Source organism: Parasteatoda tepidariorum, chromosome 2, assembly GCF_043381705.1.
Source record: "Parasteatoda tepidariorum isolate YZ-2023 chromosome 2, CAS_Ptep_4.0, whole genome shotgun sequence".
NCBI lineage: Eukaryota > Metazoa > Arthropoda > Arachnida > Araneae > Theridiidae > Parasteatoda > Parasteatoda tepidariorum.
In genome coordinates, this window is record NC_092205.1 from 89864883 (window position 1) to 89880877 (window position 15995).

At 30.7% G+C, this 15995-nt stretch overlaps 1 protein-coding gene across 1 annotated transcript; it reads right to left on the reverse strand.

The window, feature by feature from the left end:
* Positions 1–1859: 1859 nt before the first annotated feature.
* On the reverse strand, positions 1860–11564 carry LOC107439664 (transmembrane emp24 domain-containing protein 2). The gene is made up of 4 exons (XM_016052334.3): positions 11144–11564; positions 8403–8595; positions 6699–6806; positions 1860–2663 (listed from the first exon to the last, which is right to left on the reverse strand). The coding sequence occupies exons 1-4, from the start codon at positions 11339–11341 to the stop codon at positions 2539–2541; spliced, it is 624 nt and encodes a 207-aa protein (XP_015907820.1). The 5' UTR covers positions 11342–11564; the 3' UTR covers positions 1860–2538.
* Between the last annotated feature and the right edge of the window lie 4431 nt (positions 11565–15995).

The following is a 15995-nucleotide window of genomic DNA, read 5'->3' on the forward strand; positions in this document are numbered from 1 at the left end:
ATAGTATTTTATATTATTTCACTATTGTGGTGACTAATGAAAGCAAAACAACCAAATTGAGAAGAATTATGGGACACACAATGCATCATGGGAAAGCAAGGTCATTCTATACAGGTATTCACCCTTCTCTAGACAAGGAACTTTTCTACCTTCCTTCATACCCTGTATTTTAGCGCATATAAATGGGATCACACTACAGATTTCAAAATTTCCTTGCATCCACTTATAAAACTTCTTCACCAATCGATAGTTTATGAAAAAATAGCCTTTTTTTTACCAATATTTTTTCTTATTTAATTTAAAAATAGATGAAAATTTTTCAATTGTAAAGAATTACATTTCTGTAATATTTTTTCAAGCCATGTAATTTTGAAGGACTAAATGCAAGATTTAAACAAATTCGGTTGCGTTATTTTCTAAGTCACGAAAAAGTAAAATTTTTAATTCTTTAGAATATTTTAAAATAAATTCTTTTTTTGTGTAAAACTATCCTCGGCTAAACAATTTTAAAAGTGAAAGCAGTTACTTCTTGAATTACACTATCAGTTTTAATAATATATGACCAAAAACGCTAAAAGTTAAATTGAGAAATCGGAAACTTCAAGACATTCTTATAGATTTAATTAATTAGCACCACAATATCTGGATTGTGACTCTTTCCCGTACCCAGATAAACAAAAATGCTTATTCAGAGAAAGTAAATTTTTAATTCGGTAAATTAATAGTTAGCATTAATTAATTAGGTTATTTGAGGTTTAAGCCTTCATACCATTGGTTTTCAGTACAAGAAAAATCTGATCATTAAAACAAGTAATTCAGGGTGATATCGTTTTCTTAGTACGTGGAATACATCCGTTTCTATGGAAATTAAAGAACCAAACCAAAAGTTTCTGGTTCTGTCCCATTTGGCATCACATATCTCTCTATACTCCTCCTTCAGGGTGCATAGCCAGATTCTTCAACCGAAAATAAGCACCTACAAGTACTTTTCAAGCACTCAAAAAATATTTTTAATCACTTTCCAAAAACAAAAGCATCATAATTAGGATCTGTGCAGTTATAAAAATTATTTTTTTCTTTTAAGTTCTTTATTCATACACATAAACTCAATAAAATTCAAAAACTTCACATAATCTTGATAAATTAACTAGTTTCTGATAAACATTGCAGAGAAAATAGGGAATATTCAGAAGGACAATCGGCATGGGAAAGATAAAAACTCTTTTTAAAAGATTAATCTTTTTAAAATTAAGCACTTTTTACAAACCCAAACAAAAAAAGCACCTTTAAAAAACGTAAATCAAAAATAAGCACCTTTAAGCACTTTTTAAAAATGCTATGCACCCTTGATGCTAGTGATGTAACTTTTTAATAGATGGCAGCACATTCTTACAGGTATTTGGGACCCACAAATAAAGCTGAAAACATTGAACGTTGATAGAAAATCTATTTCGAATTTCGGGATATGCGTATATCTCTACCATTTGATGCCCTGGTCAGTAAGAAAACAATCAATATGTCCTTCTATATTTATTAACAAACGTAACAATGAAAAAATAATAATTAGACTGAAAACAACAAAATATGAGCTTTCAAGAAGTGCTCCTTCGGGCATGAATGTATCGAGAACAACTGAAATAAAATGATTGGCGATGAATTGATGCCTCCAAAAAGAATTGATTCGTAACAAATGTATTTTTAAATAAACGGAATGTGTGAAAAGAAGAGATTTGCTGAGCAAACACAGTTACGAATTTTTCCGGCACATGTGTTATAATTTTGAAAATACCACTCATCCGCAATCCTAAATTAGTGTTGAATTTATTTTTCTTAACTATAAATAAAAACGCAACAGTGGGTGGAGTGGAGAGAAAAATATTTATTAAAACTCCATTGCAAATTTTGTTTTGAGCATCTGTTACAACTAATTTTTATATCACAATCAAAATGGGCAACACTGAAACATGCTTCATAGAAATGACACGATGCAATTGCTGATTCACACTTTTTTTTCTCCAGAAAAAGCATTTAAAATCTGCACAGCTTTGAATATTAAAGATGAAAAATTTACATCAGGGTTACATCAATTTTTAAAGAATGATTTATTTCTATACATCATTTCAAACAAATAAACCTGCTTAGTAACTTTTTAAAATTAAAATAGACTGAAAGGTAGAGTCAGTACCATTGTTTGTAAATCATGTGTGATGTATTTAAGATAAGAAGTGAGGTAATAAGAATTACATTGTAGTAATAAGAATTACAAAATAATAGAATTACAAAACAAGTAATAAGAATTACAAAAATAATTCAGAATTTCAAACACTATAATATAGGAGTAAAACCAACATAATAAAAAACATGACCCGAAGAAACTGAAATGTTAAAAAATAATACAAATTTTAACCACTGTTTATGAGGATAGATGTAAGTGGAGTTTTTAACAATGGCCAACATTGATTTGTTGTAGCAAATGAATACAATTTTTTTAAAAACAAAACAAATATTTGTGCTGCCACCTAATATAAACAAATAAATTTATACAACTCTTCTGACTTCGAAAAATCTTTTCAAGTAGTAAACTTGCCCAAACGTCATCGCAACCAGAACAACAGCTTCGAAAAAGGCCCACATCACAACTCTGGAGTTGGTGCTTTCATTAACTGGAATATTAAAATTATTCTTTCACAAAATTATCACAAGAATATGAAAAATAAATATTATTATGCTTAATATAATATATAAACATTAAATAAAAACACCCAATTTCAAAGTGATGGATATGGCGCATAACATACATAAGGAAGCTTACTGTTAAAAAGTAATATGCAAAAGAAAATTAAGCAAAAGTTTTGATTTTAAAATATAAAGAGAAAAAAGTACAAGTACAAAACAAAAAAAGTAACAATTTTAATGCATATTTTGAGGAAATAAAATTTTTGAAATAACCTTGAATTTCATTAATAAATGTAATGAAAGAAATATAGCTTCTTTTTTATTTAAAATGCATTAAATGTTCATTTAAATGAAAAAATTTTCGAACTCATGAAAATATTGCGAAGTTCTTTGAAAGCAAATGTTAAAAATATCCAGGTGATACCATATTGAATCTATTTATAATCAAAAACAGAGCACAAATAATTTATTTTTAAATTCAATGATATAATAAACCAAATGTTAATATGGTAAAATTTGAAAGAAAAAACATTTTTACTACACACCAAAAGACTTTTTTACTACACACCATACTTCAATTAAATGAAGCTTATTTTCTCTATTCTAAAACATACAAAATAAAAAATGTAAATATTTTGAAAAAAAATTTTTGATTTGGTAATTATTGATTATTGTAATTTTTTAATAAAATTTCCAATACACACATATGATTAACAAAAATAATGCTTGCCAAGCTTACATAGAAGGATTAAGCATTTTTCTAACTTAAAAACATTTGAATTCTGTAATACTGTATAACTCTTTAAAAAAAATTAAGCCTGCAAGGTACTATACTCCTGTTCTTCATCTCAACCAAACTTAACTACATAATCTGAACAAGGAATTTGTTATTTAAAACTATTTTCTAAGAAACAAAATGTGTGTTCTCTACAACAAAACAAAACAAAAACGTGATATTGCCACTGATCCAAATTCATAAAACCAATAGTTTACTCTCCACTCATGTTTTTTTTAAAGCCCTGGATACGTAGATTAAGTAGTGACACGGCGCCATCTTGGTGACTGCAAGTCTCTTGTGACAGCAACTTTCAACGTAGAAATACGGAGTTTCTATTCTTAAATGCCATTTTTTATTAATTTTTTAGTATTCCTGAAGTACTACTATTTATTCCTTTATTTACTATTTAGATTTACTATTTATTCCTTTTTTTCTCTCTTGAAATTCTAAGTTTTATTTTTATTCTATTCAGGGAAAATAATACTTTATCCATGAGTTAAAACTTTCTCATTTCGTTTTCTTAATTTGCTATAATTTTTTTTTCTTTAATTCTTAGAAATTTTTGCAGTCAGTTTTTTTTAGAGGTTCAAAGGGTCGTTTGATTCGGGTATTTAAATCATTACGGACACTATCATCAGTGTTAAAAAATAAAAAGTTTTTGCTTTTCCCAATAGTTCAAATCTTTTTCATCTTAATCAATATCAAATGTTATTTGGTCCTTTATAATAAAAAATTAATGAAACTTTAAGTACAATTAGTTAAATTTAAAATGAAGTCTTAATTAAAATTTTAGATGCAAATAACAAAATCGAAAAATATTTTAAAATTGCTGTTTAATTTTTAAAATACTAAATTAAACAAAAATGTGTTTATCAATTAAAATTAAAAGGGTCCTTTCACCAGCACAAGAAGATTCAGCTATTTTATTCATCTATTTTTATGTTTTTTTTCAAATAGTTATCATCTAAAATATAAACAAAAGAAGAAGAAAAACACATAAATTTATTTGCATTTGGTGAATTTGCAGTGGCAATCTTTATCGCCGGCGAAATGGAAAAGTACTTCTAAAACATATTATAAATATTAAACCAATAAATTCACTTGTACAGAATTAATACTTTCAGGAAAATTGCACATTTTTTTTTAAAACACAATAGTCTTGATTTTAATTGTATTATCTTATTGATATTACAAAAATTAGAGTTAAAGCTATTTAATTTACATAGATTTACAATGATTGATAAATATTGAGTATTTATAATATTTTACGGTAAATATTTTATTTTAATAAATAATTCTTGATATTTCAAAAAAAAAAAAAAAAGAGATAACATGAAAAATAATATGATAAAGATTAATAAAAAGAAAAGAAGAAAAAAATATTAAACTGAAATATTTTTAAAAATATTAATTTATTTGAATTTTTTAAAATTATTATTACTTATTTAAAAAAACTGAAAAAGCCGGTAAACAAAATAATGAAAAGATATTATCTCGTCATCAAATCACACAATTTTATCTGCAAAAATGAGCGCCCTTTTTAAAATTGTATTAATATAGCAAAAGCAGCAGTGTGAGAACAGACACATATATCTGGATATATAAATATATATACAGTAGGGAACCGACTATCCGGAACGATCGGGACCATCCCTATTCCGGATAACTGATTTTTCCGGTTTTCTGAATCGCTACAAAAAGCCGTTTTTTTATTGTTAAACCCAACTTTAAAAAAAATTTGGGGGGGGGGGAAATAATCTTAAAAAGAAGAAAAAACGATGAAGTAATACACTAATGATTATTTCTAAAATGATGGTAAGGTGAACATCTTTCAAAAAAGAAAGAAAAATCCTAAAATCTTATAAGGAAAAAAAAAAATTTTGTTTGAAAAATGGCGGGAAATTTATCGAATTTCGTTCCGGTTTTTTGGTTTTCTGATTTCCGGATAACGGGTTCTGTACTGTATCTACATACATATATAATACACATAATCTATATATATATAAAAATCTTTTGTCACAGTTTTAGTGGTTAAACTCCTCCTAAACGGCTCGACCGATTTTGATGAAATTTTATATGTATATTCAGTAGGTCTGAGAATAGGTTTATAACTAATGTTTTTTCATATTTTGGAAAAATTTAACGTATATTTTAAATATATCTTAATTTAAACGATTCCAAACTAGACGTAGAAACATAATTAATCAAAAGTAATATTCACACACGTTGCAACAAGTCATATTAAACTTTAATACTTACGCTCGCCCTTAAAAGAAGAACATCAAATATATTTGCAAGTATATGTGAATAAAGGCAGTATATAATATGGCAGTATTTCGAGTTGAAAATACTAATGTGACTACTCTTCCAGTGAATAACAACGACGAAATAACGCAGTACCGAATTGGCCGGTACATCAGCTCCAAATTTTCCAACAGAGTTTTTAAACTCATTGGATTTATCAGGCATACCACCGCATAATTTTGCACTCAAAGTTGGATCTCCAATTATTTTGTTTCGTAATTTGAACCCACCACGTCTGTGCAACAGCACGGGATTAGTCGTTAAAAAATTAAAGAACAATGTTATCGAAGTCATTATTTTAAATGACAAATTCCGGGATGAAAGTATATTACTTCCACGAATCCCTATTATGTGCCAATCCCTATTATGCCCCCTATTATGCCTATTATGCCCCCACAGATGTGCCAATTCAATTTAAACGCATTCAGTTCCACATTAGATTGGCATTCGCAATGATAAGGCCAAACAATGTCTGTTTGCGTCTTAGATTTGAACACACCATGTTTTTCGCACAGATACGTGGCATACTCTCGAGTGGGCAAACCATCCAGTTTATTTGTGTTAGCTAAAGATGGAATGACAAAAAATATTGTACACTCCATTGCACTAAGAGATTAATATTGTTGACTAATATTTTCAGAATTCGTTGTATATATAATTTATAAGAAAAAGTTGCAATAAATTAAAAAAAAATATTATTTGGTGTGTTGTTACTTTCACATTCCGTCATCGTTCACAGCGCTCCATGCCTCTTCCACTCATATACCACATACGCACACATTTACAATAAATAAGATATATTTTCATACTCTAGAAATAATTCATATGGCAAAACATCGTTTGCCGGGTCAGCTAGTATATATATATATATATATATATACATGTTGTGCACCCCAAAAAGAATTAAAAGAGGAAGAATATTAGAAGAGGGGAACCGTACTTGAACGATGTATTCTGTCACGAACAGCCATGTACTCTTGTTCATGTTTTACTGATGTTAATGAGGTGGACAGTTCCTTGATCATTTCTTCTAGCTTATTTTGATGAGCTGAAAAATAAATCAATTTTGTAACTGACAATAAAACTATTAAATTTTTAAACAAAATCTCAGGCTGCCAGTAAATTTGAATCAAAATAGTAGGCCCCTTTGGACCTAATAACTAAAAATTAGAGACTTTTTAGGAAACTAAAAAAATAAAAGTAATATTTACCCAAACCAACTGATTTTGTCAGAATTCAGTATACTTTTATTTAAAACTTCATTGTTTCACATAAAAAATAACCTCTGAGTTTTTGAGATAGTTGAAATATTGTTTAAAATTCTTCACCAACTTTGTCAATCATGTAAAATATAACACTTTTTAGCTAATTTTATAACCATTGTTAGTTTTGTCACATATAACACAAAGAAAACAGCAGTCTTGTGAAGATCAAAATCATTTGTGATCAAATTATTAACAATTAAAGCAAAATTTTATACTTCTCTGAATCTAAATTGGAATTTCACAATAAGCTTCAAAAGTTCATTTCTTTACCCAAAAATTATCGTCTAAACCATAATATTGCGAAACCTTAAATGGTGCTCATAAAATCAGAATTTATAATTTTGTCTATTATTTGTGTGAATTCAGAGATGGCGCTGTCGTCACATTATTTACTTCTTACTAAAAAGAGTTAGTTTTGTTCTGACCAACAATGAGCAAGGTTGTCCGTTCTAAGATCGTTTGCTTGTATTACGCTTTCTTATTTTAAAATAAAAGTTAAGTTTATTTTGAGTTACCTCAATTAGTCCACATCAATCAAGCCATAGTTACTACCATCTAGAGGTAAATACGCAAGATTAATATATTTTTATCTGATTTTGTAAAAGAAATTTCCGAGATTTTGCTAAATGATATATTTTTAAGTAATAGATACTAGGACTGAGCGATAAATCGATGCATCGGAAAGTATAGATTATTATGCAATCATTGCCAATTCGATGTTTGGCTTGGCAATTTTTTAAAATTGTGATTTACTGAAATGTGGACGATATTTCCCGATAGTACATCAATGTCTGCAAGCCCGCGTGAAGAGCATTTTCCTTCATACGTTCACAGTGATAGCTGTGGCGATGATCGTTATCGCTCCCCGCCTGTTTTATATCACGAACTCATCATTTGCTGACATGATGAATCCGAATGTGATGTTTTTTCCTCCTTTTTTCCTTACAATCAATCCAGCTTTTTAATGTTCTTTAACAGCTGTTTTTCAGACATCTACGTCCTTAAATATTGAGAAATAATTATTTAAAAAACGCAACATACTAATTGCGAATTTATGTAGTATTAAATGTAAAACATAACGATGTACCAAAATATCGCAATGCATCAAAATATTGCGATGTTAAAGTGACGATACATTGCGATGCCAAAATTTTAACATCGTCCAGTCCTAATAGATACTAATTGAATTGGTTCATTTCATTTAAAAGAACATGATACTTAACTTAAGTAACTTAACTTTAAGTAACTTTAGTAACTTAAGTATTAAATAGAAAATATCATATACAAATCTTAATCTACTTCTAATCCCTCATCCCTGTTAAAAGAATATAAATATTGGTATCTATATATGGGGGAAATAGAAGTATAGCTATCTATACCTTCAGCTTCCGCCTCTTGTGCCTTGGGTGCCTCACCAACATCCATAGAGAACATGACAATTTTAGGTGTCATTGTTGACATGGCATTACTAAAGCAGTATGTGTAAACCCCATCAACATGGGCAGCAAATGTATACTTTCCATTTGATTCTCTCTCGCCTTGGTAAATAATCTTCTCATCAGGACCAGTAATCTACATAAATTAAAAGTAAAATTTTGATAAGGACAACAATCTCAGGAAGAACATCTTAATGACTTTTGAGATACTTACTAAGATGCAATTTCATACCTGCCAACATTGGAGAAATAAAATAAAAGAGACTTTCCTAGCAACATTTTTTAGGCTACGCGTAAAGTTTTGAAACATCATGCATAATCATGTAGGTCAAAATTCAAAATAATATAAACACTTACATTTAACGAATTAAAAAATATGTTTATAAATCTTAATCTAAAGAAGATTTCTCTAAACTAATTAATATTTGTAATTAATTTATTTTATAACCATCGGTGAACAGCCGATCCAATTCTCGGTTTACGACTACCAATGTTCAAATCTGTATCCTTGTAATTTTGATTCCAATCCAGAAGACATGGGAGCTCCTGGATCAGATGTACCCCCAGAGGTATTGATTTGTTATAGGAACTTATAGCTTCTGGATTCAAACTCCCGTTCTCACAAACATAAGCCCAACATCCATACTGCAGTATTGGCAATACCACTACCTGTTGAGAAGAAGAAGTATTTTTGCCATCAACGGGCAGTTTATTACCCATTTTTTTTTAAATTTCTTCAACAAATACAGAAAAATTTGAGAAGATACGGGTAAAGAGAAGATTGTTGTAAAATACAGGAGCCGTTGTTAAAAAAAACTGGAGACGTGGCAGATATACCTAAAAAGGACTAATTTAAAATTTTTGTGCAAATGCAATTTTAAGTTAATAAGTCGAACACAAAAACGTGAATAAACATTGAAGAAAAATGACATTTTTTAATACAATGAAACTAAAATATGAAAGATAGTTAGAATTTGCTATCAGTAAAAAGATCGTTTGTTTTCGTGCATAAAAATAACCCAGAATTCTGTGCCTGATTTTATTTTTATAAAACGTTTTGAACCATAAAACAGATGGTTTGACGAAATTCTATGATTATGGTTAGATGAATGGATTAAAATCAGTCTGATGTGGACTTATACCTCACTTATAAATCATTTTAAGAAAACTTGCACTTTTAAGGTCCCATGACTTGAAGTATGTTTAATTACTGAAATAAAATCTCCTATAGCATAAAGCATTCAAACTAATTCATATTAAATTTTAGTAAATGTAGATGCATAGAAATTAACATTTTAAAAATAATGCCTGCATAATATGTCAGTACCTAAATTGCTAAGTCCTGGCATTCTTTGCCTCTTATTTTACTACAATTAAATTAACTGTTAATTGAAAATTATTTTAATGAATCTAGTTGTGAAAATTATGTTACGCATAATTTACAGGGCAGCTTATCTAATATTCAGTTTTAAAATTACTTATTGAAACAATTAGTATAATTTCAAAGCATTTTGGGAAAAAAATATGCATTTTATAAGTGAGTAATTTCAATGTGTTTATAATTACATCTTTTTCTATACGTCTGTTTAGCATTCTAAACTAATAGTTTGGTATGTGATTTACCTGTATATTAAGACATCTGTTTTTTAATAATTGAGCTTTATTTTAGTTTTTCCATTTCAGTGCCACTGCCTGATACCCCCTATAGATTTTTTTTAAAGATTAAGTGCCATTGCTCAGCATACCTTAAACTGCTGCATAAAATTGACCATAATACAAATAAACTTCATGTTTCTTAGAGTTGCTATTTTTGGGGGAGACTTCTGTATCATGAACAGCGGCTAATTAATCGCCCAGTCCTGAAAACTTTCAGGCAGCGGCCCAGGAGAAACTTTAAAAAAAAAACCACCATAGAAAGGAACAAACTCGAAAGGGCTAACTCGTACCCACCCCTGGGCAAACAGCTGCTTGTTTTTTTTTTTGTAAAATTTAAAATCGATTAGACGACTTGGCGATTGCAGTTGGAATGGCAGATCTCAATATGGAAATATCCACGATTCCTTTTTCGGCATGTGACAAAAGCAGATCTAAATGTTCCAAAAATACAAGAAAACAAACCAAATGCTAGAGTAGAATAACAAATCAGTTCCAATAACATATTTAGCATTTATTTAAGTAGAACAATACAAGAAACACTGTCAACATGAGTTAGAATGTAGAATAGGGTGCTCCTATTGGGCAGTGTATCTTAGAGCTTTTACAATACCTTAATCTACTACTTTCCTACTATTTTCACTGCAATTTCTTATTATACATCCGGGATATTTAAGTATCGCGATAGTCAGCGCTAAGTACAATCGCCAAGATAACAAATGGATTTTATCTACAAGTTATACCCATCGACCTGATTCGATTCTGTGATGTTTTTTTTTAAAGTCTCTCGCAGTTCGCAACCTGGAGCAATTATTCTGCAGCAATTATTCGTAGCAATTATTCTGCAGCAGATTACGATACTGCAATCTTATCCACTTTGTTTTCTGCATTTACATAAAAAAAATTGCCAAAGTGAGAGGGGTACCCTAACTTTTACTTTAACATTCATAAAATTCTAAGTACACGGATAATCATTGAACTACAGAGCAGGTTACCTTTTAGTGAAAAAAACAAAACATAATTTAATTTACCTTCACATCAATATCAAGAAAGCCTCCTTCAGCTACTTCAAATGTTAATCCCATTTTAGTCCCGGCTGTCACCTTATCGTAAAAACATTCCTCCGCATGAGCATCTACATTTACAAAGTAGCATTTTATACATGAAATTAAACTAATGAAAATAAATAAACAAAATAAACTTCCATCAAATGAAAACATATTGAACATTAAAGAGGTCTAATTAATTCTTGTTTACATAGACAGCTTAGGCCACGTTAAAGTTTGATTTAGAATGTACGATCGTTACTGACTGCTTATTTTTGCTATTAGTTGTTACTATAAAGCTGAATTCCAGCCAAAGAAAAATTTGGAAGGAGCACCATTTTGGGTTGGCAATATCGTAACAGACGCGATTCTACGACATTGCGACATTAGGTGCGTTGACGCGATCAAAGTAGGAGCGCGCATTAAAATTACATCAAACAAAAACGGGAAACGCAAAAGGGTAAAGAAAAGAGAAAATGCAAAGGGGAAAAAAAGTTACGCACTGTAGTTGAGAGTGTAATGTGGATGGTTGACCGTATGGATGGTGTTTTCTACACTAGGGAGCACTGCAAACTCTTTACCGAATATACTTCCGGATTACTGTTTCGGTGTAATTTGGAGCCATTTAACTCATAACGTGATCTTTGTGTTTTGAGACTCTCTTGAGTTATCATGTTTGCGTATATTTGTCACCTGGTTTATTATTTGGGTTTAAGAAAGAATCTATACAAGGATTGTCATTTGAAGACCTGTCATTTCAAGACGTAAGAATCGTCATATGAGGAAAATAATTGTTATAAAACACTTCTTACCTTGTCTACAATATACCAACTTGAAAATTTAAACGTCCCGCAGTGGACTGATCGTTAAGACACGGTTCCCAGCAGATCACCGAAGTCAAGCATCACTGGCTACGGCCAGTGTGCGGGTGGGTGACCACTTGGATCAGTCTGCGTAGGGACCGAGGGTGTGTGGTATTGGTCCTCGTTTAACTGTTCTACCGTAAAGTGCTCGACTTCGCGTGCAGGTCGTCGAGCTACCGAAGCGGGGGTGCCATCCCATCTGCAGAGGATCAAAATTGTGATGGCATGTCTTCGGATCATCCTCAGGGATGTTTCCCAGACCGTCGCCAATAGCCCATTGTGCAGCTCTAGTGTGACGTAAATGAACTATAATAGAACTATAATAACTGAAATGATAATAATAAAAAATAGTGTTTTAAAAGCGTTTTTTTTTTCTAAAATTTATTTAGCACTTTGTTTTAAACATACAAATAATTTTTAACGTTTCATTTAGAAATTGAACATTACGATCGAACTTAATAATTATGTAATTATTTATGCATAATAGTACAAGAAAATATTAATTTGTAAAAAACGCTTTAAAAAAAGTTTTTAACACTTTGTTTTACGCGTATTATGAATTTCTAAACAAACATTTCAATAAATATTTTAAGTAAGATTTGTACATTGTAGTCAATTTATTTAATATCTTTCTTAAGCAAAACATATATATCTTCAAATTTATAAATTGATTTAAATCAATCTGAGTATGAAGTTTTGATAGAAATCTGACTTTCTGTGCCTTACAAGTAAATGAAATTCAAAAATACTATATCGCGATACATCGCTATATCGCGATGCAAAACTGACGATGCATCACGATACATAATTTCTAATATCGCCCAGTCCTACTCATAACGTAATCGTTGTGTTTTGAGACTCTCTTGAGTTATCATGTTTGCGTATATTTGTCACCTGGTTTATTATTTGGGTTTAAAAAAGAATCTCTACAAGGATTTGTCATTTGAAGACCTGTCATTTCAAGACGTAAGAATCGTCATTTGAAGAAAATAATTGTTATGAAACACTTCTTACCTTGTCTACAATATACCAACTTGAAAATTTAAACCTAAATGATAATTTGTAAAATGAACCCAATCTCGCTATTTGAACAATTTGATAAAAACGTATGATGGTGCACGGCTTGTAATAAGAATAAACAGTAGATAATGGAGAAAAGAGGCCAAATCGGGACTGCCGAAAAAGCGTGTTCTTTCTAAATCTTGCAAGCATGTCACCTTTTTTAACGATACATCTATGAACAACTAAAACAAATTTTCACTTCGAATTCACCAGAATTACTTAATATGATTAATATCTTATGAAAAGCAACAGATTTGATCTCAGAAATTATATTGTTTATTTCCTTTATTAAAAACAAAATTGTCTGTTTCAAAATATCGCCTCGTAGAATAAGCTGTAGTAAGCAATTTACTTTCTAATCGGAAGTAGAGCAGGTAAAGAGCTCGAGATTGCTGTTGTCTACATTTATATTGAAACACCATTCATAATGCTAAGCACTGATGGTGGCGTTAGGGGTTCAAATTCACAAGATTTCCGGGTTATTCCTTCTGAATGTTTTTTACTCATATTATATCAATTGAACTTTCAATGAAGGAAGGACCTTAGGAAGACCTCGTAAGTATGCTACCCAAAAAACAACTGGCGATATTTTATACAGTCAATATACAGTCGATATTTCATATAGCCAAATAAGGGACAACACTCAATACTTGGCAAGCCATAAACTTTTGTTATGTTGTGATATCAATTTCCTTAAATTTTTTTTCGGTTGACGACCTGTTAGAATTCATAAATTACAGAAAACTTTTATGAATGGTAAAATTTCACTTAAACTTGATTTAAGAAAAAATTACATTAATTTACAAATTACCGGAAACTTTTATGAATGGTAAAAATGAGAGCAAATTTAAACGTAAATCACATTAATAAAACTTCCCAGAATATTAAGCCTTACACATCGCCTCGTAAGCGTAACTTAAGGGGAGGGAAATACTGAAAGTTTTCGAAGTTTTTTTCGGCTTGTTATTGTTTAAATTCAGTCAACCATCCATACCTGCATATGACGCAGTGAAGGTATAGATGCTATTGCACATGCTCACGGAACTCATGTGTGAACGGGAGTTTCCCATTTTTGTCTCGTCTCTAACAAAAAGGAATGCAAAAGAGGCACCAATTTGGGTTTGAAAACGCATGTTAGTTTGAAATGATAATGACTACATCTAAAGATGCTGTCGTAAAAGTTTCTCGCTTTTCCCATAAAGAGTGTCATAAATAAAATTTCCTTTTCATGGGACTCACAATTCGTTAAAATATTTTTACTTTTTGTTTATTAAGAAAAACTGAACAAAGTATATATTTAAAAAAAAAAAAAAATTTCTTTTGAAATTTGAAACAGTAAAATAAATCAAGATTATGATTGAAGAGAAAAAAAGTCACTCTCTGTTATTTAATCGCCAAACCAAAAAATTTAACTACATAAAAACTTTGTAGTAACATTTTAAACTATAATTACTATTTCTTTACATAAATAATTGTGGGGGGATAATCATAGCTACGGCAAGTTGGTTTCTGTTTTCTTCTGATCATGACGTTTGCGCCTCTGCTTTCCACTCCTCCCCAGACTAGTCCTTGAAACTTATTGGTTAAGATATATTAATCAGCAATCAACCGGTTCCAAGGCTTCATAGTCAGGCAATCAGTCCACTCGGCCACCTGGCGGCAAATGTATTTAGGGATTCTTTTACGTTTAAAATGTGTTTAGTGATTCTTTTGTCATTCATATTATCGTGGATCATAACTGATGGAATCACTTATATTCATCATTTAAAATAGCACAAATGCATTTTAATTAAAAACCTTTCTACCCACACTAAAATGAATTAATTTCCATTTTAAGGAGTTTTCTATTTATTGTAAAGACTAATGAAGCACAATTCTTCGGCATATTCGAATCATTCAAAGTACTCAGATTAAATTGGATTTTGTAAAATTTACATTTAATATCATTTCATCTTTTTCTTGATAAGATTCATCTATAAGCAGACCGTCAGGTAACTGACGTCACATTAGAAATGTCCGGAGTTCGAAAACCGGACAGGGCATGGATGTTCTTTCATTCTCTATAGTATCCGTCCTTACCGCGGAAGCAGCGGTGGTTCACCTAATATAGTGCCCCCGAAAGAATGGCCAACAAATCTGCCCTACGACAAGTGTGACTTGAATGACGAGTGTCAATCGGGTGGGCATTGGAAAAAAGAAAAGATTAATAAGAACAAAAAAAAAATTCTTTTCAAGATTCCAAATGCTTATTTGAGGTGTGAATCACGATAAATTTGCTTTCATGAAACCAAGAATTTCGATATCATTTGAAAAAATAAATGATGCCAGTTTCTGGGAAGCTTTTGTTCGCATCTGAATTTTTTATTTATTCATGTCTGATTCCTTAATGTTCTTAAGTTTATTAATGGATTGCTATCCCAGAATGCAATTTTTTATTCAGGCAAACATGCAATTTTTTCCAGCTGAAAAAATGCTGAACTTTCGATTATTCTCCCTCAGCATTTTCATTAATTTACATTAATAAGTTGACATTCGGTAATAAGTTTTATTTTATGAACGTCGTTGAACTACCGACCCAATTTTGGCTTTACGACTATCAATGTTCAACTCCATAGACTTGTCGTTTTGAACCCAATTCAGGAGACAAGGGAACTCTTGTATCAAGTATTAAGAGAAATTTGCCTTCGTTTAGGACTTTTTGACGGAACTAACCCGCATTTGCCTTATATGGAGAGGAAAATCACGTAAACCTTCTACGGATAGCGTGACGGCAAAGGGACAAAGTACTCTAACCCATAATACGTCTACCACTGAGAATATTTTTGCGTCAGCACTGTGGTCGACGTGAGCCGGGTGCGGAATTCGTATCGACCAGATATTGCTTGGATTCGAACATGTTTACCTCATTGAGA